This window comes from Scatophagus argus, chromosome 6, assembly GCF_020382885.2.
Source record: "Scatophagus argus isolate fScaArg1 chromosome 6, fScaArg1.pri, whole genome shotgun sequence".
NCBI classification, from domain to species: Eukaryota; Metazoa; Chordata; class Actinopteri; family Scatophagidae; genus Scatophagus; species Scatophagus argus.
In genome coordinates this window covers 13,060,400-13,084,321 of record NC_058498.1, presented here as the reverse complement: position 1 = coordinate 13,084,321, position 23,922 = coordinate 13,060,400, and the positions used below count along the sequence as shown (strand labels likewise).

Sequence of the window (23,922 nt, the reverse complement as noted above, 5' to 3'; positions counted from 1 at the left end):
TTATCTAAAATCAACAATCAAGTCGGTCTCGGCACACCACACTGAAAGGTTGTTGATTTCCTCCTGATATGAACTCCCATCATTGTTTTATAGCCGATGATGATGGTGTCATCTGCACACTTCACAATAGCGTTCACTAGATGTCAGTGACTGCAGTCATGGGTGTATAGTGTGAACTGGAGGTGGCTGAGAACATAGCCCTGGGGGGGGCTCCTGTGTTCAACACAATTCTCTGGAGTCTGTTTGTGAGGAAGTCCAATATTAAATTGCACAATGTTTAGATCCATCATCATTTTCAGAGTATCTGCTAACACATTTCTATTTCAGTGGTTTTTTTTTACACTTTTAAATTCAATTAAATATGTAGGTTTTAGATCACTTTTGTCATTCTTTTACAGATTTTTAATGTGCTATTAAATTGGTTTTATGGGTTAAGTGTCTAGTAACAAGTTCTTTCATATTTTAGATGAGAGAGATCTGTTGTTTCTGTTTTGGCCTGTGCTCTTCTCACTGGTTTGCAGTGGGTGGGGGTTAGTTGGCAAAAGGTGATGACACGTACTTCAGAGCACCAATCAGCAATTAGCAACATTTGAATCAGGACTGACAGTTGGTTGTTTCCTGATGTTTCCTGGCCACAAATCAGTTACAAGCTTGATATATAACTATGGCAGTGATCATTTTTCTGAATGTGTTGCTTAATTAGTCATGAATATTTAATACTATAGAAAACACTGGATTTTTAAAGCAAACGCATTATACTGAAAGTATAAACTTTCACATCTTCTTCTTGTCTATTGCAGTGATTACTTCATGAAATGTAAGAGGGAAACTGGTGGAGATCACACTTTGCACACTCTGCCTATGCAGACACGTAGCAGAAAGTCTCACATGAAGACAAAACAAGTTGATCCATGCAATAGCAGAAGTACACCACCAAATACTGTGTAACTCACAGGTGTATACTGTCTGTTAAAGCTTATCTGTGCACCCTGGCAGACTGTACGAGACTGTAATAATGAATTTATCAATTAGCCCCAGCTATGAATGACCTTGGGGCTGCAGTCCCAGCACCTCACCTTCTCTGAACTGAACTTCAATCAGTCATCCTGTCAGGAAAGCACCGAGGAGAGAACAGCCTGAAAAAAACCTTTTGAGGAGTCTTTTAGGACTAACAAAGAAAATTAGGAAACCAAAGAAGCCAAATTATAAGAAAAAGAATATTTGAAGAATGTTTTCTGTAATGTACACTGGCACGAGTCTTTTGCAAATCCTGCATTAAAGTGGCGAGTGAATGAAGATCTTGTTTTCATATTAAAGATTTAAACATGCTGCTTTAAAGTGGTAAGATACATAAAAATTTAAATATAGTAAATTTGGAAATCTCTAAAGCATTCCTTACTGAAATGTATATTCTCAGGTTGGGAAAATCTAACGCTCTTTGAGTCATCTGATCCATCTGCACCAGCCAGTCGAGGCTTTGATGGGGTGTCTCCCTCCAGAGGAAAGCAGAGGTAGTATACTTACTCAAAATGACATGCACTCATACAAAACAAAAAAGAAACTTTATTTATACTTTTCATCAGTATTTTCAGTATTTTAGTTTTATACAGTAAAACATGAGGTTTCACACCATGTTACAGATCAATATAAAATCCACATACATATTTTTCAATTCTTCACATTATACAATACCATGTTAACTGTTAATACTTCTTGTGAATAAGAAGGCTTAATATACACGCGTGTACATGTTTTTTTGCCTGGGTAATTGCAACAAGTGCAGTGCAACAACAGATCGACACAGTGTGTATTGAGAAAAATAATGCTCGGTAAAGTACAAATAACTACTGCTCTAATCTGTGATATTATTGCAAACTTCAGGATAAATTCAGGATAATATTTTTAGCAGGTTTTATGACAGTGTGTAATTATCAGTGCAAGTACCTGCAGGCAAAGCATTGAACATTCAAACCAAAACTCAGAGGAAACGGTTAGATGTGTATCAGTGCACACAGGTCTTGTTTGCTTGGGAGGGGACCACGTTGTGGTTTAACCACTTGAAACTGACAGGCAGCTGGTGGTGGAGCTCAGCCTGTATTTTCTCTGCGCCCTGCGAGGCTTGCTAGGAGTTGAAGGTGGGGAGGCCACACTGAGATTCCTGATCTTGTTAAAACTGTTCCTCAGACTGTCCCTCCTGTCTGATGTGCTGCTGGTCTCCTTGGATGTGAATGTGTCTGGGTGACAGAAGCCAGACTTCAGGCAGCAGCAGCACAGCAGCTGGGCAATAGCCTTCCTCATGTCACTGCTGCCCAGGGCATATATGATGGGGTTTAAGCCGGAGTTCAGGACAGCCAGAGAGATGCAAAAGTCAGCGCTGAACAGCAGTGCACACTGGCGGGAAACACAGAAGAAATCCACCAATAACAGCAGGAACAGTGGCCCCCAGCAGAGCATAAAGACCCCAACGATAACCATCACAGTCTTAAGCAGTGCCAAGGAGCGCTTGCGACTACGCTGGGGTCCCACTTGTGTACTCTTGTGTACGTGGCAGTAGATGGCACCATATAACACTCCAATAGCGAGGAGAATGATGAAGAAGATGACAAGAGAGAAAAAGATGTAGGTCTTGGAGTAGAGAGGGAGGAGGGTTGAGCATCCCTTCAGGCTGCAAACACAGTTCCAGCCCAGCAAGGGGAGGAAGCCAATCACCAGGGCCAAAATCCAGCAGAGTGCCACCAAGCTGAAGATCCTATAGTAACTCTTCTTGGCTGACTTCTGGGGCAGTGGCTTTATCATAGTGATATAACGCTCCATGGCAATCAGCAAAAGACTGAATATGGATGCTGAAAGTGCCACAAACAGCATCCCTTCCCTAAAGAGCCACAAAGCAGTAGAGAGATGAAACGTGCGGCTGCCAGACAAAGAGATGTTGACCACATAGGCAGCACCAGTGAGGAGGTCACTGAGCGTGATGTTGGCAATGCAGACATAAACCCAGCGTCGGCTGTGGCGGATACGGGAGATGACGGCCACCAGCACCAGGAAATTCTCCAGGATGATGAAAATACTGAGGAAGAGGAAGATGGCTGAGGAGAGACTGATGTGGTTCTGGGTGTTTGAGATGGTCCTGTTCTGCAGGCGGCCGGTGTGGTTGTAATGCCGCAGGATCACATGGTCGATTCCACTGCTTGCAGTGGTGCCGTCGGATATGGTGGTGTTGCTGGGGTGACTGGGCAGGTGATATATCTGGGGGCACGAGGAGGCGGAAGTGAGGGAAGTGAAGATATTCATGGCGACAGGTGGGCTGGTCAAGATCAAGGCTGTTGGTTTGAACAGGCTGAACCGAGCTGGTTTGAGCTGCACGGGAATTAGTGTGAAACTCCTGTGATCAAACAGGCTATCGTCACACTCTAACCACTGGAGCTCTGCCTGTGCACAACACACACCTAGGAAGGCAAAAGAACAGAAAAAATCAACAGGGCATCTATGTGAAAAAAAAAACTGAACCACATGCTTTCTCATCGCGGCACTTCAGTCAATTTAAAAGGCATCATTTAAATGTCTCCCTCGTGCCACAACCCTCCACCTTGCTGTGGTTAACACAGGATGAGTGAGCAGCTGCAGAGGGCATTTAAATTGCCACATGAAGGAAATGTGCACATTGTTTTTTACAAAAACACTGAAAAATTCTTTCTTAAAATTTATTTTAAAAGAATGAAATCATTGCACTATGATGAATAATTTCAAAATGGGCAAGAATGTCAGTTATTTCGTGATTTGCGGTCAATCAATCATGAATCAAAAATGACTAAACTAACGAAGCTTTGTTCCAAGGATCATATTGTTTTAGATCATTTCTTAACGAAACTGTGACCAAATTATTAATTTCTCTGCATCAGGTACTGCATGTTGCACACCCAGAGTTGAGTGAAAATTCTGAAATCTGTTTAAAAATTCAAGAATCTTAAATTGCATTCCTATTTATTCATATTATACGCCAATAAACTCCATGAAAGGTAATCAGCTTAAATATCTGCCAAAGTGAATGGTGTGCAGTGGAGGATACTTACTCTGGTGGTGCTGCTGCTGGTGATGCTGAGTGTGTCAGAAGATACTGATTTCTGCAGCATATTTGTGATGGGGAAGTGTGATGGGCCAAATAAGGTTATTCACACCACACCCATCCACACACACACACACACAAACTATATGCAACAGAGAGATTGCAGTCACTTTTTTTTCCATCATCTTATAAACAGTCAAAGCAATTTTGAGAATTTCAAAGTTGCCTACAATTATCACAGTCAAGGAACGCAAAATTGTTCAACTAGTATCCTCTAAGTATCTATTTCACAAAGCCTGTTTTATTCTAATTGTTATTTAACAGTTTTTGTTCACCTTTATGATGCACAAGATCATCTTGGGACAGCGGTCATGCAGATTGTACTACAACAAAGGTGATTGCTCAAGCTGCCCTTCGATAGCTTATACGGGAAAGGGTCTTTCAAAACACGTGCCACAATAAGCCAGTTGTAAATGTTTTGTAACATGACTCAGTGTTTTTAGGGACATGTGGCAAGACTCTCACTTGCACTTACAAGGCCATGGCACAAGGCCAAATGTTAATATTTCTCAGAAAGTACAAGAGAAAAACAGGAACTCCAAATCAGATGGAAGTGTGCCCCTCCCTGCAGATAGAGGCTTTCATACATCTCGTTGCACAGCTGTGGCTGTTGGTTTGGGTCACGGTCACACAATGCGCTTCATGCTGTTACTGTCACCGTGCATGGCACACTGACAAACCATCCAACAACCTCCAACCATGCACCAGCAGACCTTAACCAATTGCGATAAGACAAGCAGTGGCAGCATTTTTGTCAACCATAAACATAAAATATACTGAAACTCATACATGAGGCATATTGCAGGCACAAAGAAAGTGATGCCAGACCCCAAAAATCAAGGAATCACTTTTTAAAACATAAGTTAACCCAGAACTAGTGGATGAACACATTTGTCGTTCAGAGTGAGGTTTTCAAAGAGCTATAATTAGACATTTCAAGCCTTCAACAAAGTAGGCTCTAATTCAAATTTATCAAATGATTCAAAAGTGTGCTAAAAAGGTCAAAATGGAACCTTTGAGAAAATATAACTATAATCATGCAAATAACCCAAATTTCGATTACTTGAGAGTCAAAAAATGCAAGTACGTATCATCTGTCATCTTTCCATCTGTCCATCACAAATAAGTCTCTGTGGTTCTACTCAACAGTTCTCAGGTTTGTATGGTTTCTCCATTCAAGAGCAAGAAAGGAGAGCACATGTATAGACAGAAAAACAAAAGAAATGTAAATGTAAAAGACTTGACCTACATTTTGTGTTGCACATGTAGAAGTAATGAGACATGACATTCATGGACCTCCCCTGTGAAATCAAGCAGCTAATTTTTGACACAACTTCTCCTTTCAGTCCAGAGATACATGTATATATAGAAAAACAGACATGTGTCAATAATCAATACAGTTACAATTTGATACCTCATGTTACTCCTGATACTGTGATGAGCCAGTTGTAAATAGAAAAAAGGAAAACACTGTTTTAAAAAAAAATACATAACAAGTTATTGCAACTTAAGGTGTTAACAACACCCACAACTGTTGACAACGCCCTTACTCTGAAAATATGACTTCAAACAGAACTGTAACCATAAAGTACGTATTCTTAACCACAAGTGCGTGTGTGTGTGTGTGTTTTGTTTAACTGATAGAGCCATTCATGCAGGCTTTAACTGCAGTGACTCTAAACAAGAATGTTTTTGTGACCTGCTTATTCTCTTCAGAGTTGCAGGGGGCTGAAGCCTGTACCTGTATGCACTGGGTGGAAGAGCATGCAACACAAGCCTGCAAGTCTATCAACCTCACAGGTATTTGGTTGTGGTAGATTAGCAACCTGTCTGCATGCTGTCCCACCCAGTCCGGTTCACCTGCACTGCATGTGTCTAGCCTATGCAACAAAACCCAAATTCAAGATGCAAACTCTACAATCAGTACAGTAATATCTAAAAAAAACAAAAACTCTGCAGCACTGCACAAATGTGTCAGAAATATGTGAGAAAATCCTAAACCCCTTACAAATACAACCACAAACCTCCAGAATTCAAGTTCCTATCTCTTTTACTGAACTAATAAAAGTTATTTTGCATTTTGCAACACCTCAAGGCAATAATATCACAACAAGTGGCTTTGTCAAGAGCTTGTAAACATCATGTCCTTATCTCCCTGGTTGTGGTGTGATAAGACTTTCTACATTTTTACCAGTAAACCATTGCTTTAGCATTCATCTTCTCAACCAGACAGGTCTACAGAGGCCTGAGCTCACTAAGTACTAAGTACAGCTTAAGGTCTCTTTTTAGGTGTCTACCCTTGCGGTGCAGCATGATTCTGTGTAATTTTATATAAACTGAAAAAAAGAGCTACCGTTGATGAAATTTCCAGTGAAGTGCTGAAGTTGCTTCAGTTGTTCAACGTGTTTTATTCTTACATGCTTCCACTCAACAAATTTCTGAGTCAGTTTTTTGAGTGAATGGGCTTGCTTGTTGGTGAACCAAGTGGATTTAAAAAAAGCCAGAGCATGTTCTGATGACATATACAGTATGCAGTCACTTGCATTATATTGGTTGTATTGATTAATGTGGAACCAGGTATAGGCTGTTAAGTCTGGGGTTAATGGGAAGATTTAAAATGCCATTAAGTCTGTTTAATAACCCCCTGTTGCCTGCATTCAGGTTAATGAGTATAGTATACAGAAATATAGCGTGAAGCAAGATATTTTGTCTCCAACATTTCTCTCATTAATTATTATACCCTTCAAATTAAAGCTTTTAGTGTGGGCAACTCCTCACATGAGGGCCCAGCATACAGTACTCTGTCCGCTCACGTTTGAGAGGCTAGTTATCACAATATAAAGCTTTTTACAATGGTGACACCATGTGGCCAACAAATGTGCTTACTTAAGTGTCAACTTCCAGGCTTTGAGGTGAAGATGCTGACTTGTGTGGCGGTGGCCTAAGCAGTATTACACTCATTTTACAGTAAAAAAAAAAAAGAAAAAAAAATTACAGTGAGACTGTAATAAAACATTGTTTACAGTTCTTTGTAAATGGTAGTGCAAATCCTACTTCACCTCTCTTTATTCTGGACTGGTTGGTTCTTCACTTAAGACACATAGCTTTAAAAATCTCTTTTTCTTAATCCATTGTGCATTATAAGAAGAAGACATTGTGTGAAAACTGTGATAGATAATAGATTTAATCTCTTTTTCTTCATGTAAACTTAATTTCTTGAATTGCAACAATTCATTCCTTGTTTGTATATTGTGGAAGGCCTTAAAGGAAGGTCAAATAAAGTTCTGAAGATATTTAATTAATTACTGCAAACCCTACCAAGAGACCACAGATATTTGAATCGGCAATCAAAAAACATCTCTTATAAAAAGGGACATTTGAGGAGAAGCACTATTTTATTGATCACTTATATGACAAAATGGCGGATTTAATAGTCAATTAAACTGCTATGGGTGCCTGGAGTAGTTGCTTGCTAAAATGTTCAACAGCACGAAGTGCCGGTGGCGGGGTACAGCTCATAAACTAATTTTAAGCAAAGCCCTGCTGTTATTTATGTCTATTGTAACCAGTTTTATCTACTTTAATAATAAAGCTGCATGTCCATCTGTAATGGCGCCTTATAGGAACAGGTTGGCCGGGGCCTCGGGCGTGCCAGGGGCAACAGGAAATATTAGCTTAATGAAATATATTATAAATTGAGAAAACACATATTTACACAATAACACATATTTATGCACTACTGCCTTTAACAATATTGGTCCAGGGAAGTCATAGATATTTCCTGTGCTTAACTACAACCAGCGAGCCGTAACGTTGAACAAAATACGTCCGCATTTTCTAATTTGTCAAATCAAAAATGGGTTAGCCGTAGCGACATGATGGAAGAGGAGTAGCACCGACAAACGGACGAAGGCTGACACAGATCGCTGCTAACTGCAGGTATGCGACTGAAGTAATATTAAGGCGCTTTGAGTGTCTGCTTCGCCTGAGCTGGTAGGTAATTATTAAACCTTTGCGCCACCATGTGGCACCGCCGCTGCAATCCTGCAGGGGGCGCTGTTTTTTAATAAATAGCCAGGAGCAACAGGGTGCCTTCATTGTACAGAATGTGGTTTGTGCCTTTTTCCTCAACTTTTTTTTTTTCACCGCTCACACTGCTTCTGTTTAGGCAAAGAGAAAGGAAGTAGCGACAGGCTAGCTGGTTAGCCGGTCTGAAACCACACAGTCTGTCAGGAAAGAGTGGACTTTTGAACCTATTTTATTTCAGAGCGTGCTCTTCTTTATGTAACATAAACGTAGTATTGAGAAGGCTACGTTTTTTTTGACGGTTTGTTTTATTTTCTCTCCACTCCGGTTTCAAGCCCTCTAACTGAGTCAACCAGAGCTTTGTCTGGCTGGTACTCAACCGTTGTTAGCCTGGTCGGAACAAGTCAGCCTTGGTTTCATCAAAGGAGAAAACAAACAACAAACGAAAAGCGACGACTTCGTTCTTTATTTTTTTTCACCAGTTGAGGTTGAATCTCGAAGAATGCAGTCAAGGATTACACCAAGGCGATGAGAACAACACCCAGGAAAGGTACGTTAAATGTCGTTTGTTTTGTTCGCTTGGCTTTGCACGAGCTTGCTCAAAGGTTTATATGGGGAATTAATTAATTTTTGCTTTATTGTTGGATACGTGTTTCATTTTATGGCCAGTAGGCACTGCGGTTCCGAGCTGTTTAGTTATAGGAAGTTATTATGAAGCAGTGGAGCAGTGTTCCTCGTAACGTTCAACTCTTTTGACCGTGTATTAAAGTAGTTTTCAACATCCCGTATTTAGGCTAAAAATGGAGCTAGCTTTTTCAGCAAGCTAGCTTTCAAAGCCGTCCTGTCTGACTGTAATGATAATAGTCGATAGCAGCATGTCGCCTGTTTAATGCCACAGTAGAGTAGTTGCATCCAGTGTGTGAATGGGCTGAGAATGCAGGCTGACGAGTTGCAGCACAATGTCCCCAGACCTGGTTGGTAATGTGACTAAGCTATATGTCATTCGGTTGTTGTTTTGTTGAAGTCAGCGAGGCTCGTTTGGATTTAAGAGGAAAAATAAAATAAAACAAAACTCCACAGTGTCGGGTTTTTGCATTATTGGGGACTTTACATAAACCCAACCGGGATTGTCTAGATGGGAGAAAACACAACTTGCCCAAATTACCAGTGTATAACAACTGTTATTATGTGCCATTCATGGAGCACAATTTCTGGCTGAGTACAGCCTTGATTGCCAGTGATAGGTGAAGTAGTATAATACAGCAACAACGGAGATATATTTATACAGTATCATTATTATGACATGTAATGCTTATTGCTTGGAACATCTAAAGCTTCAGGATCCCCCATAAAAGTTGAATGATCGTTTTGTAGCTGTTTCTTCCATGGAGTAACACATTGGCAAAACCTTAACAAAACCTTCCATACAAGCTGCAGGACCAGGCTCTTGCTACATGACTAATGTCTGGGTGGTGGAAAAAAGTAATCATACATAGGAACACTAAAATTATGTGCATATGCACTTCACTTGGAAGTTCCTCACCCTCTCTGTTTCCCTCTTTCCATTTCTCTGATTTGCTTTGGTCTGCTGTGTTCTTTTAGTGGCCCAATTTGCAAGTTATTCCCTCTTGGTTAAATAATATATTTACACCTCCTTCTGTCATGATGACGGTGGCAATTTTAATTGTTACACATTCTTTAAATTCAAGTTTTCTTTCTTCTTTTGACATCAATAAGAACATCCAAAATCATTAGCATACGCTTTTTTTCATTATGAATAGATACAATAATAACCTTAAAGCAGCCAGGGACCAGTTTTCATCAGATGTTTTTGGAATCAAATAAGCACCTCACCTTTGCAAACACCATAGAATAATTTTGTTGAAACACTGATGGCAGTAAAAGTAGTTTGACAAAACAAAGCGATCACCTTTTCCAGCTGTAATGAGTAGAGTGACACAGGAGGTGTGTGAATGTGTTGGTGCGTGTGTGTGTGCAGTGAAGGCCATGCCAACCACACTGCTGTGGACCAAGCATCGACATTCAATCCCATCAAGGTCCCCATCTGTCATATTCAAAATCTAATTAACATATCAATCCCTCAGAGAAAGCTTTAGAGTCACATCCCCGTTCATTAAAAAACTTAATTTCACTCGGTTTTAATTATAGTAACTGTTTAGAAATTTAAAAGGGAAGAGACTGAACATGGATATTATTTAGATGTGAACTCATAATGCTCTCTAAACGTGTATGAACGGCACCTGAAAACGAGCTGTAATATTATTTTGTTTTCCCCCACTTATCAGACCTGTCCCACTTCTTCAAACGATTGCAACCAGAAACCCACCAAATTATGTTGCACTAGAGCCAATTTTATCCCATACCTCCTTAAAGCCCTCAGTGCAGCTCTCTGCCATCTTTGAAAGAAAACAGCCATATGGCCGCCTGCTAATGGTTGGTGCTCTGCAAACCCCACAGCGGAGCTGACAGTAGTTGAGGACAAGAAGGGGGTTGGGGAAGGAAGACCAATTACATCTCCAGCTCAGCCTCAAGTAGTAATTGGTCTACGCATCCTGGCGGATGCAATTGTGTGAAACTGCGGATGAAAAGATAATTGCTTCAATCATAGCCGTGTGCCAACATTTCTCAGAGGAGAGATTCAAGGGTTTCCTCAGACTCGGCTTTCATATTCAGCCTTATTACATTTATTGTCAACCGCTGAGTCTTACCTTAAATATTAATTTCCTCATGGATAACACCATAAATCACTCTAGGTATTAGCTGTGCTTTGTGTGTTTTATTATTCCACAGAGGTATTGGTATTATCTGTAGAAGCAGTATACTGCTTATTGTGGTATGCCAGTGTTTCTCAAAAATTTAGTTCCGTAACTGTTTTCAGTTGTCAACCTGAACTACGTTAGAGGAACTTAAGTTGTTACCCAGTGTGTCTTTTTATTTTACAAGCTGCTCCCTGCCATGACACCACAATGGCAAATAGTAAGATACTTTATTGTTTTCATTTACATATCTATAATGTCATGTGGTTAACTACATAAATTAGTTATACTTTATGTGTAGGCTGTTTTCACAATGTAGAAATTTACCCAAATGTGTTGGGGGTTTCTTGAACTGGAAACTCTAATTTGTTTCTCACAATTTTTTTCATGACTCATGATAAGTGTGGGGAATTTAACCGAATTTGTAGTTGTCTGATGTGCTATATGTTGGCAGTTCCAACCACTCTGGCATTTTGTACAAGGTTGGCTGACTTTCTCCTCTTTGAAATAACCATGAAAACAGAAAAATATATGTTCAAAAGTTTCCTTGTCATATTTTGACTATTTCAAAGCAGAGATGTTGAATGTGTGTACTGTATTGTAAGCCTGTTCATTTGAGTTCAGTCTTAAGCTGTTCTTGGGTGACTTTGTTCCCCTTTTTATGTTTTGCTTCAGTATCGGACTAATTTAAGTCTTTGACAGAACAAGGACACAAGAACACATTGGGCCATGGTGTGCTGTGGAAGCTAGAAGTCCCTTAGCAGCATTTTTGTAGTCTCTGTGAGCAGTAGGTGTACTGGGCCAGGATGATGTAGCCAGGCTACCTGTGGAATGACGCAGACACCTGCAGTCCCATGGCCCTGCAGAACAGCCTCAGTAGGTCACATAAACCAGCTCACTCATGCACCTTGAGACATACGCTATGCACTCATCAAGCTTAAATTCAGTTCATAGATTATTGTTTAAGGTAATTTTTCATGTCAGCTAAAGGGGAAAACAAGCAAGGTGAACTAATTACAAATGCCATGAAACGTTAGATGATTTTGTCTTTCTTCATTTTATATTTATTTTCTTTTGGCCCTGTAAACCTTGACAAAGTGTCAGTTTGTTTGCTGCTATATAAAAATATATACTGAAGAGGTGACTGCCAAGGGATTGACAAGAAAGTCAAACATGTAGAGGCTTGTGTTTCTGTTACCTGTGTGCTCATCAGGTCTTTATCAGTCTGCTACTCACTCTGCTGCTCAGGAGAACTATGGTCTTTATTAAGTGTCATTCTGCCTTTTTTAAACCTGTGGGCTAGGTCAGGTGGTAGTATTATAACTTCAGGAGAGCAGTATCTAAGATCTTCAACTGCGCAGCTGTTGAAAAAAGCTTAATCTCCAGATCTTTTCTTCAGACACTGACAGCTGATTTGAATATGTTGCGATGGGTAGAACTGACTGAATCCTGTTGGTGTTACCTGTTCGGTTAGTAAAGTGAGCTGGGTTTGTGTATGAAGACGGTGGAGAAGATGAATAGAAAGGAGGTCAGAAAGGAGAAATAGTACACCAGTATGTGTGCATATGTGGGTGTTTTTGTATACATACACTGTGTCAGCGCTTAGTGCAATAATGTGACAGGAATGCTCCAGGATCTGCCTTTATGAGGTGAAAAAATAGCCCTGTGCTCTGCAGAAAGCTGCTAACCAAGCTTTGCAATGTGAATTTGCAGTGACCTGTATTTTGTAGAGAGTGGACCAGATGGAGAATGCAAGCAAAAGAAAGTTTGAGAGTTAGCAAAGCAGTCTTGGTGAGCCGACAAGGAGAGTTAAAGAGAGGCACAGTGTTGAGGTTTTAAAGTCATCAATTCCACAAACTCCTTGGTAACTTGGCTCTTTCACTGTGGCAAGCTGAATTTATGGGCTTTATAAATAGACTGAGCAGTAATGATAGGGTATAAGTGAGGAAAAGGCTAACTGTTTAGGGATGGCCTACTTGCAGTGTATTTGTTGTGCCTTTAGTCTTCACTCAGCCATCATTGTAGGGTCCAAACACCTCAAGTCAAGATAATTGGAATCAAAGCTTGATTGTGATAATCATTATTTTAGTAGATCTGCATGTCCAGATTCTGATTATAAGCCAAGCACAAGTTAAAATATACAACTCAGGGGGTTTCCACAGTGAGGTATAAAGTGGTCTGTCAATGTCACGCAAGACATAGTTTAACCACTTTCAGGCAGCTTGATCATAAATATTTCATATGTCTTTTGGGTTAGAATATTTCTCTTTTGGGTATCAACCCTCCGTAGTGTTTACATTACCATTAGAGTATAGATTGTAAAATGAGAGATACCAACAATAACTCAGTTTTATGAGTTGAACTACCTGCGGCTCAGCAGCCCTGATTTTCAAAAGGATTTCAGTCTTTTAACTCTTAAGCTGTTCATGTTGAAGGGATAGCTGTACTTTTTGACATGAGGTGGAAAGAGATGTTTTCCTTTTGTGATTTTGATGCACAGGCTTTAGTTCTGGCAGAGACTCTTGTGGTTGGAGATTTCCCAGTAAGAGTTCTCAGCCAGAGCTGAGCAGCAGCCACACAGGGCCACCATACAAAAACATTTCAACTGCAAACAAACAATAGTAAAATTGTCTACAATAGTTTAGGACATATTTTGCATGAGTCTACCATCTGTTCTCAACAATTTCTTTGTTCCAGTGTAGTGTATTCCATGCACCAGTATTGCGATTGGCCAACAATGCATGCAAGTTTCTGTAAAAAAAAAAAAAAAAAATATATATATATATATATATATATGTAATAAAATGAATAAATATCAGATTGTGCTTGGTTCTCAGATATCAAGTCTGACATGTCAAAGCCTTTCTGTCACTTGCTCCCTGCCCCCTCAGATGCAGTGGTCACCCTCAGGAAAAACAGAGTGGTGTGTGTGTGGATGCAGATTGCCTGACTAGTTGATGTTTGTGGTGTGTTCTCTAACCTCCCCCTCCATCCTCTCTGCGGTCACTGATCCTGTCCCTTGGCTCTGGATTATGGGCAGAGGCGGCACACCCTGAGGCTCTATTTGCTGTTACTGTGCAACACAGAATAGGTCTGAGGGTGTCAAAATAAGATCGTTGTGCATAGCTAACGAGGGCCAGCCAGCTATACTGCTTTGAATGTATCTATTCTAATTGTTTTCCTAAATGTGTGTTATAATGACACTGTGGTTAGTTTTTCCTACAGAAACAGACAGAAACTAACCATAAGAGTGTTTTGCCATCTGTTCTTTTGGGCTAAATTGGACTTAACTGCAGTATTTTGTTGTCTAAAGCTCCACTAACAAAAAGCACACTCAAGCAGACCATTTTTACCTCACGTTACCTGCTTTATCTTTCATCATAGTCAAACCATAGACGTGACCCAATTGCCAAATGACTGTGAACTCCTGAAGTTGCAGTAGCTGTGGTTATAGTGCACATGAAACATTAGACTAATTATCGACTGAAAAACATGAACCCCTGCCTGTATAATGGAAATAAATATACACATTTGTGATGCCTGTGTAATGGCCAAGGAAATTGAAGTTCAAGCTCTTATCTTATTGCGTGTGCTTACTTCAAACTTAAAACAGCCTGCATTTGTGCCTCCCTCACACATTGTAGAGATGCAAACACATATGAGGAAAGAGCTTTAAGAATGAACCTGAAGTCCTGACTATTAAGAGGAATGAGACAGTACCTTGTAATCTAATCCTCTTTCAAAGACACAAGTGTATTGCGCACTTGGTTTAAGAGTTATGGGCAAGACTAAAGCAACAGACTTCAGCCTCATGGCTTACTCACTCTTGTTGAAATGAACTGAGGAAAAAATGAATAAACGTAGCCAGGCAAGGCGGTTGAGGTGACAAACCATTCCCATTATATTTACTGGGGCAGAACCAAGCCAGTGTGTCGCAGAGGTGGCACAGTGTTGGACATAGTGCCTGTAGAAGCACGTGATGTTTGTCTTTGTAATTAGTTGTAAGTGTGTATCTAAGTCAGTTCAAGTTTCAGGCTACATCATGTGACATTACAAGTACAGTGAGTAAAACTGCATTCATTATACAAAGAATGTTACTTAATCCACTTCACTTGCATATTTTCTTGATTATGGTTTAATCAGTATATTTCTGTTCATGTAAAAATAGTCATAAACATAACCAGGCAATGCTTTCTCCATTGTAAAACAAAAGGAGAAAAAATTTATATGAACTACATTTTTTGCAATACCATTATTAAGACATATATGAGTTGTTGACATACAGTTCAAGTCCAAATATATTATTACAGCCCATGTGTGTTGGGTGTGCATTAGGGCTGAACTCTGTCACAATATGCTAACTGCAGTTCAGTCTTACTGCTGGATGCCTTAAGGGCTGCGGAGAGTGACAAGAGAAGTGAAAGGGAAAAAGCAAAGCATAGAAGAGTTACAGACAAGGGAGGCACAGATGGGGGAAAGACATGGAAAGAAAGAGACAGGCTGAGGGTAGAAGTAGAGGGAGACGGAGCAGGAACAGTAGACCTTGGCTATGTGCTCTGTATTGGCTGAACTCTGATCTGTTCTGTTTATTTTTGCTCTATTTTTACTGTGTGGTCTGACTCTGGTCACTGATGAATGACTCCATATGTAAGTTACATTTTAGCTGACAGAAATCGTTCAGGATGTCTGGCCCAGGTGGGAGAAGGGTTGCATGAAGAGACTTGATGACATATTCCGTACAGAAGAAAAGGCAAGAACAGGACAAGAAAATGTTGTGCTTAGTAGTGTTGTCTTTTTGCTGATTATGACCTTGCACAACACATGTTTTGTTCTTCCCTACTGTTGCTGCTCACTCCTCCTCTTTTAATACAATGTAGATGGGTAGATTTAGAACTCTTGGCCTACATGTTAGAATAATGTTATCCCTCCTAAGATGATTATCATCCACACGTCGGTGTGTGAGTCTGCCAGGCCACCCAAACATCATCAGGACACACCACAGGGAAGATGTTTTCAATAGATTATACTAGCTGCGCAACATATAATCTTTTGCATGTTAGAATGTTTGAGATTGTGTTTTTATCCCTTTTTGTTCTCCCCTTCATTACACGTAGTTCATGACATGCTCTTTTTTTAGCCCTCCTGCTGCTTTTTGTCCCATTATTAAGGTCAAGCTGAAGTCTAGGCATGTATGAAATGTACAATGAGTAATATTACTGACATTTCAAGTTCAGTAGTGCATGACTTTGGTGCTGCTGTGAGCCACCCCGACTAAAACATGGTGCCACAGCAGACACTGTGAAGGCTTTAGTTTGTGTTAGCTTGGCTAAAAGGTTCTTCTTGCTATTGTGATGTATGCTACAGAAGCAGTTATAATTTTGCACTGCACAGTTACTTTTCTAAGGAATAAAGAAAAGTGTTTGTGCGTGTGTGTATGAGAGAGAGAGGTGGGGGTTAAATGATTCTGAACTTGATGCTGCAGTCCAGTGACTATTCTGGTGCTACAATGGAGTCATGTGTTTGGGAAGTGTTTTTAGAGCAGAGTAGCCCACATCAGTGAGTGTGTATAACAATCCCCTCTGTCTGCCTCTCTCCCTTCGCTTCCTCTTCTCCTCTTCCTCCTGATTTGTGCCTGCAGCTGCTCCACATCTCCATATGACATACTGTACGTTTGTGTGTGTTTGTGCATGTTGTTCATCACACCAATTGGAAAGGAAGTGTTTCCGTAACTGGAGACTTGAGTCACCGTTGTTTCCCTAATATCAAATGCACCTGATTCAAATAAACTCGTTGTGCAAATATTAACTTTTATTAAGATTCATCTTTGTGATGCTAGGAGGAGCAAACATCTTTCTTTATCTTTGCTTATACAGGGCGTGAACAAAATAACTTGAACATTTGTTCAGTCCAACCCAGAACAGTAGCCACTGTCCCAAAGAAATTTCAACATTTTTTTGTTATTATTTCCTCGGCCTAAATAGTCAAATACATTCTGCACAATTTCACCTCTCACTGTTCATTTACATATAAAATACTCACATTCATTGTCATTGTTATGAGCTCAAGTAAAATAATAAACAATAACAAAGAGTCTGACAATTTTACGTCAAGATCGAACTTGAAGACATCCACAAACTACTTCAGGCAAATCATAGAGATTGTGATCTTTAATGTCCTCTTCTGTTTATAAACTTCACATAATCTCATTGACTAGGAGATCCGTGCTACATGAACATACCAATAAAGACCTCAATAGAGTGGTTGCAACTGGGTTTGCAGCTAGTGCAGATTGTGGCAGCTAAACATCACTCGCTTTTGCTATATTTCACTATCTCAAAGCCCAAGTGGATAGATTCAAATTGCTTATTTGTTTGATCAACACTCCAAACCTCAAAGGCGTTTAATTCCCACAATATTAAGGATACCAGCTAATATTCACATTTGAGAAAGTGGAATCAATGGAGTTTTTGAAGGATTACAATACAGGTGTTTGTTATTTCAGTCAACCCCTAAATGTCTGTAATAACAAGGAAGAACTTACCAGTGTCCCAGATGCCATCACTGCACGGTATTTGCTGTGTTCACAGCTGGTCTAAACTAGTCTATTAGTCCAACATGGCTGAGATGACTGGTCCGGAAAGCTGTCCGGAATCCCCTGTCACCGCCAACCAGCGTGGAATCCCAAAACAGCCAATCAGACTCAGCCTTCTGGGTTGCATTAAGTCAGACATGCTATGGCCTCACTCGTCTGGTGTATTTCATGAGGACGATGCTTTGGATCTAGAGTTTCTGCTCATCAGACTGATGGAAAACATACATTACTGTATAAGGCAAGCATTCAAGGTTGGGATATTATTAGGGCTGAATTTGTATGTTTATTTGCATATGAGCTTCTGCTCTGTTGAAGCACTCAGCAACCCGTTCTGGGTGGCTTAATGAAATACAAAACACTTTTTCTTTTTTTTTTCTTTTTTTTAAGTTTCTATACTCTGCTAACATGTGCTTATTCTCAAGTCTGGTTGAATGCATGACAGAATTGTAAAGGAGCATTATGTGTAAATCAAAAACACCAGCACACGATTTTTTTTTATAGTCAGACTGAGCTTTTCCTCTGCTCATTGTGGCTAAGCATCTGGACTAAGTTAAAGCAGCAGTGCCAAATGTTAGGCGGTGGGGAGCAGAAGGGGGTGACCAGCAGGGGGTTGAACAGGAGGCATGAGGGGTTAGCATTGGGGGAGACTCAGTGAAAGACAGTGGTATGACAGGGGAGATGGAGGGAAAGAGGCACAGTTAAGGAAACGGTGCTGCAGAGGCATATGGGTGGCGAGACCTGGGGGAGTAGTGAAAGGCTGTACCCAGGCCCTGTTGGATTACTGACATGCTGCGATGTATGTAAAGTAGGAGTTCATAAAACTGTGGCTATAAAGTAATCTTTGAATGCCTCAAGCAACAGCGGAACGGTGGCTTCAGAGTAGTAATGCAGCCATGGTTTCAAGTTGTTTTAAAGTAGATTTTGTAGTGTGATTGCAACCAGTCCCAGCTGTTGAGGTTTACCCCTCTCACTTGACTTGAAATGATCTTTGTGTGATACGGGGTCATACCTACCTCCAAGGGATGTCAAATGAACAGCGGCCCACTTCATCTTGTCAATACATGACTCAGACACATGATATTGGGAGTGTCAGATCAATGGACTGCAGTCAGACGGCCGTGTTTCAATTGATTAGCATTGTTCATTGCATTTAAGGTAATGTATTGTGACAGACAGCTGGCTAGCTTGAGTTTCGTTATAGTTTTAAAACCAACCCATCACTGTGACAGGGGAGATATCAAATGTTGTTGTTTATCACCCTCAATGACTTTTAAGAGATGGGCTTAAATGTTTTATCTGTGATGTCTGTCTCTGCACTTCATACCCCTTTTCTAGCAGCTTTCTTGTGCCAGAGAAGATGGTTTTGACCATGATGAGCTTGGCTTCCAGGCTGAATGAATAGGGTAAAATGAACAAGTCAAAGCCTGGAACCCTGCAGCTCCTCTCCCCTTTATCCTCTTCTTTAGACGGAGGCAGCAGATGCTCCTCAGCTCTGGTTTTACTGTTCATGGCTAGCCATCCTGGGAGCTGACTTAAAAACAGGGGGAGGAGATAAGCTTTTAGTGCCCCTTTTCTTTGGTTTCCTTCACTCTCTCTTCATAGTTCTCTCTATATATGTGTTCATCTTATTGAACCCAGTTGGTGTCTGCTGGATGAGTTAATTCCCTGATTGAGGTTTTGGTCCCTTTTAAACAAAAGGCTGCATCTTTGAATAGGCCACATGGCTCTAGTGGGAGGGCTCTGATCCTTTCACAGCCGTTTTGGGTGCATCTGCAGCTCCTATAGAGCCTTCACTGTGAGGCTGATTTACCACCACTCAGCAGCAACAGGAACAATCTTTATCTCTATCACACAAGTCCTGGGTGCATTTATGAATCCCTAAGAGAACACACACACAGGCAGAAACCCACAGGGTGCACACACAAACACACTCAAACAGACGCAGAGTGAATCTGTACTTCCCTTGGTTCTGTCTTTTATTGTACCCAGAAGACAATGCATCCTGCTTTGGCAAACAGCCAGCACCTCTCATCTCCATTAGGTCATGCAGAGAGAGTTGTAGTGGTGATGGATACTTCAGTGGCCCCAGCTCCACTTTCCCTGGGGAGAGCAAAGGAGCTTGGTCTACAGCATTACAGACAGGCTACAGATATGCTCTACTGGGAGTGTAGGTGGACCTGGGGATTTTGAAATGGTCGAAACTCAGTGTAAAACAAAGTGTACTTTCACATGATTACGATTACATTTTCAAATATAAAGGAAAAAGCTTCAAAGACGCCTTGTAACAAGCATTAAGGGGCACGAGTAATATTCCTATCAGTGTCATTTGTAGATAGTGTCTTTTCTGCCTGTCATGATTGCTTCACAAAGCAGTCAGAGTTATAGCTTTGTTAATGATATGGTGACTTCCCTGAAGCATCTTGTATTACTACATGTTCAGAATCACTCATCTCTACAAGTTGCTCATCCTTTGTGATTCAGAACAAAAAATGTCTCCTTTACACACTAATAGGGAGTGTAGCCGTACAGTTACTCATTAGCCTTGTCAGTACATGGCACAGTAACATAGAAGAAATTCTTTCTCTTTTTTTGGTCATGGTCATATTTTCAGTTAAATTATGAAAGCCCTGAATGATCCCCAATTCAGATTTTTTTCTCCCTTTTCTCCCCAATATGTTTTTTGTGTAAAACTATGATTTTAGTGACAAAGAGAACTTTTTTTGTAATACAGGGACTGACTCTGGCTCTTATTAGAAATCTTTATTCTTGATACATTTGCCTGTGTTGTTTTTACAAAACTATTCATATAGATTGTTTTGGAAATTGACTGACTGTGAGTGACTTCTCATGCAGGTGGTTGAGAGCCAGGTTTAACCATCAATCAGAGGGGTTAGTAGCTCAATTCTCAAACTTTAGGTCACAAATTGCTCCTAGTTTGCATATGTTCTGGTAATTTTGGTTCTGTTGTCTGTTCTAGATAAATACAGAATGAAAAGTCCTTTACCTGTCTCTAAATAAGTGTAATATTAGTGGAAACTTACAATTTTCATGATCAATTAAACTGCTGATTATTTACTCAGATAATCAATTAATTATTTGGTCTATAAAATGTCAGAAAATAGTGAATATTCCCCATCACACTTCTCTAAAGCCCAGTGTGCCAAGTTGACTTTTTACACTGTTTTGCTCGATTAATGTTGATAAATGACATTTAATGATTAATCATCCTCTAAAATAGCTGCAGATAAATTTAACTGTTTAGTTGTAGTTTTAGCTTTTTTAATGTATAATGTATCACATAATTCATCTATTACTTGTTCTTGTCTGTCAAATGATTTTAGACCGGTTAGGTAAGGCACATCAGTTTTTCAACTGAATAAAATCATTCTGTGTTCAGCTCCAAAGATGGGGTGCATCAATGTTAGCTTTACAGCAGTTGACTTCCTAAGTTCAAGTAACTGTCTCCTAACTGTCATGTGCTGGTGAGTGTCATCTATGTTAGGAGCTGCTTGCACCCCTTATGAGATTTATTAGGCATCCTCTTGTGACGCTAAAGAAGAATGCTGGAAGTCGCCATGTCTTTGGTCCACACTGCTGACCTCACAACCTGCTTCCTTTTGGTTTGGCTCTTTGCGTATATGTGTGAATTTAGAGTGTGAGGCATACAGTGAGAGGGAGACAGGAGGAGTGAGAAAGAGAGTTACCATAAAGAAATAGACAGTTTTCCAGCTGAAGTTCATTGACCCTCTATGTGTCACTGGGTCACTCACTTCCTGCTAGAGTCAGCTGGTGGTGTCTCAGCACTGACTGGCTGCTTTGTTTATACAGTCTATATAGAGTGACGGTGTTTGTGCCAGTCTTGGGAGGTTCATTGGGAAGAAAATTTACTGTCTGTAGCACAGTCTAAGTGCATAACACTCAAAGCTTTCACACATTTCTAAGTAAGATCATAAACACTGAAACAATTGGCCATATAAAGGCAAAATAGTTCTGTTCTCTTTCCTCTAATTGCCACTGTACTTACCACTGCTCCTCCTCTTCCTTCTTCCTCTCTGGGTGGAGCTTTTCTTTGAAGGTGGGTGATGAGGACAGAGTAGGAGTTAGGAGACAGTGAGTAAGACGTGGTAGGCTTGTTTCTCTTCTGCCAGTGACTGTTGAACAACTCCCATTCTCCCTGCCAACTCTAGCTTCTCTTATAATCCAGTTAGCGATGTGCTTGTTCAAAAGTGCTCAACACACTTGTATTCAGTGATTGTGTGCACTGTTGTTTTTTTTTAAATCATGTTTGTCACAATTATAGAATATAAAATGGGCCATTATTTTCAGTGCTAATGGCACAGTTCAGTACAAAAATTGACCCCAGACAACTGTCTCTAATTATTCTCGTGTGACAGAGAATGCAGATTTGTGGTCTAAGAAAATGAAATCTCAGGAGCGCTAAATCTGAAAATGTAATGTCAGGAAACCCAACTATAAACTTTAATTTTCACTAAGCAGTGTTAGTGGTTGTTAATTTGATTTCACTGAGTTCAATATCTGTTGTGTTGAAATCAGCCAAGTAAAATGCTTTTGTGTAGGCCAGTCATTATTTGTTTTACTGGTGAATATACAGTGGAATTAATTTACGGCAAGTCTATTCTCCTTCACTGGATAATGAGGGGTTTTGTGGGATGAGGTTAGTGAGTCCATTGAAGATGAGTGGTACTGCCTTTAAAAAAAAAATGTCTGGTTTAAGGAGCTTGTTAGTTGTTAATGCCTCCTCCCGGTCACAGTAAGCAGCTAAAGAGCCCCTCTGTACCCTCAGCTGTTGTCCTGTGCTCTTGTGTCTTCCTCATTAACCAACAGTAAGCAGCTAAAGTGCCAGGCTAAGCCTACGCAAAGCAGACAACCCCGGGTCTTATCTGTGGAATGCTGGGCATCCTTGCAGAGGATCTCCTCCGCAGGGAGGAAGTTGCATTATCTCAAAGCCCCCATCTCCTTTGATTGTCTATTGGGACTTCTCTCCTTACTGTCTCACTTTTATATATTTACCTTTCTCTTTCTCCATCTTTGCTTCTGCCTTCCTCTTTTTTCTTTATAAGTTTCCTGTCACTACCTCTATTTTAGGCTTTTTTTTCTCTCCACACAAACTGAGATAAAATGATTAACTCCTGATGCACAGATACTGTAACTTTTTGTGTTTGAGAGGGCAGCTCAGGAGTTAAAGTGACAGATTTAAACCAGACAGGGCCCATGATGGAGGATAATGATGATGCTTTCTTTTGTGGTCTCTGCAGTTTTGCATGCCTTGGCATTTTACAAGCTCGCATGTTTTTGGGACTGTGGTCAGCAAGCCTGGCAGAAGCACAAGCTCATGAGTCTCAAGTTGCTCTATTTTTCCTCAGATTTTCTACTATGACCTAAAAATTTCCAAAGTTGGCTTTATTAAGATATCTTTGTTGTCCTAGTTTTGTATTTGTTCCATTATATTATATAGTTTTCTTTATCCTTTTGCATTTTGTTGAACAAGATTCCTAATATTTGTATTTATGAATAAACAGAAACTGAAACTGATTGATAATCCTTGTACATCATAGGGGCACATAGATAATGGTATAAGAAAAAACTTAGACTTGAACATTGCAAAAGGAACAGTTAAGGCAACTAAGATATATTGGGTATATGCAGCCAAACAAGTTTGGTTTGGTATTTCTTGTTGGTTAAGCAAAGATGTTAAATTCTCCTTTAGATAGAAATTGTGGGGTATGTATGTCTGCATGTATAATTCACAATGAACACATGTTGGCTATATCAGTCAGTGGAAAGTTTCAGTGAAAACGAACCTTATAATGTAGGAATGGAGAACTTGATTTCAGAATACTCGCACATGTCTGTGAAAGCCTCTTTTCTCTCTGCCTGCTTTTTTGGGCATATTTCAGCCATAACATTTGTTATTTTTGAGGTTGAGAAAATAAACTGTCTCTGCTTGAATGATAAAAGTGATAAACTGGAGGACTCAGTGCTTACAGGACTTGACCTGAGATCAGGTTACCAAAGCAGTGCAGTCTGCCTGCCATACAGTGATTTAAAGCAGGTTCGTGTTTCCCCAAAGGGGACTTACAGTTTAGACAGCATGCATTACTGATGCAAAGCTATGATATGTGATCCATCATTAGACTAAACTTAACCCAGCTGCTGTCCATATGATTCACACTCAACTATAGATCACTATTTTGCATTCATTTTTGTAACAGACAGCCTTAACCTGGATCATATTCCTTTGGATGTGGTCTAGCTAAATGAATCAGTCTTGAAATACCTAAGGCACTACTTAAAAAGTTGCCTTTAAATGAATCTTTAATGTTGACCAGATTTTCTGTTCGGCAGAGATGGTCTAAAGTTGTCATCATGTACGTAACCACAGC

At 40.1% G+C, this 23,922-nt stretch overlaps 2 protein-coding genes across 11 annotated transcripts in view; one reads left to right on the top strand and one right to left on the bottom strand.

Moving 5' to 3' along the window:
* Positions 1-1,543: 1,543 nt before the first annotated feature.
* Positions 1,544-4,155, bottom strand: s1pr4 (sphingosine-1-phosphate receptor 4). Its single transcript, XM_046392665.1, has 2 exons — positions 4,071-4,155; positions 1,544-3,446 (listed from the first exon to the last, which is right to left on the bottom strand). Exon 2 carries the CDS (start codon positions 3,289-3,291, stop codon positions 2,050-2,052), a length of 1,242 nt encoding a protein of 413 aa, XP_046248621.1. The 5' UTR covers positions 3,292-3,446; positions 4,071-4,155; the 3' UTR covers positions 1,544-2,049.
* Positions 4,156-8,213: 4,058 nt separating this feature from the next.
* The window catches only part of LOC124060087 (unconventional myosin-IXb), a 54,990-nt gene continuing 39,281 nt past the window's right edge, over positions 8,214-23,922 (top strand). For 6 of the 10 annotated variants that reach the window (XM_046390595.1, XM_046390593.1, XM_046390600.1 and 3 more), the window contains exon 1: positions 8,215-8,699. The gene's annotated coding sequence lies outside the window, so the exon portion shown is untranslated. Of the gene's footprint in view, positions 8,700-23,922 lie in introns of all 10 variants that reach the window. The other 4 variants (XM_046390591.1, XM_046390590.1, XM_046390597.1 and 1 more) reach the window with 1 other exon arrangement.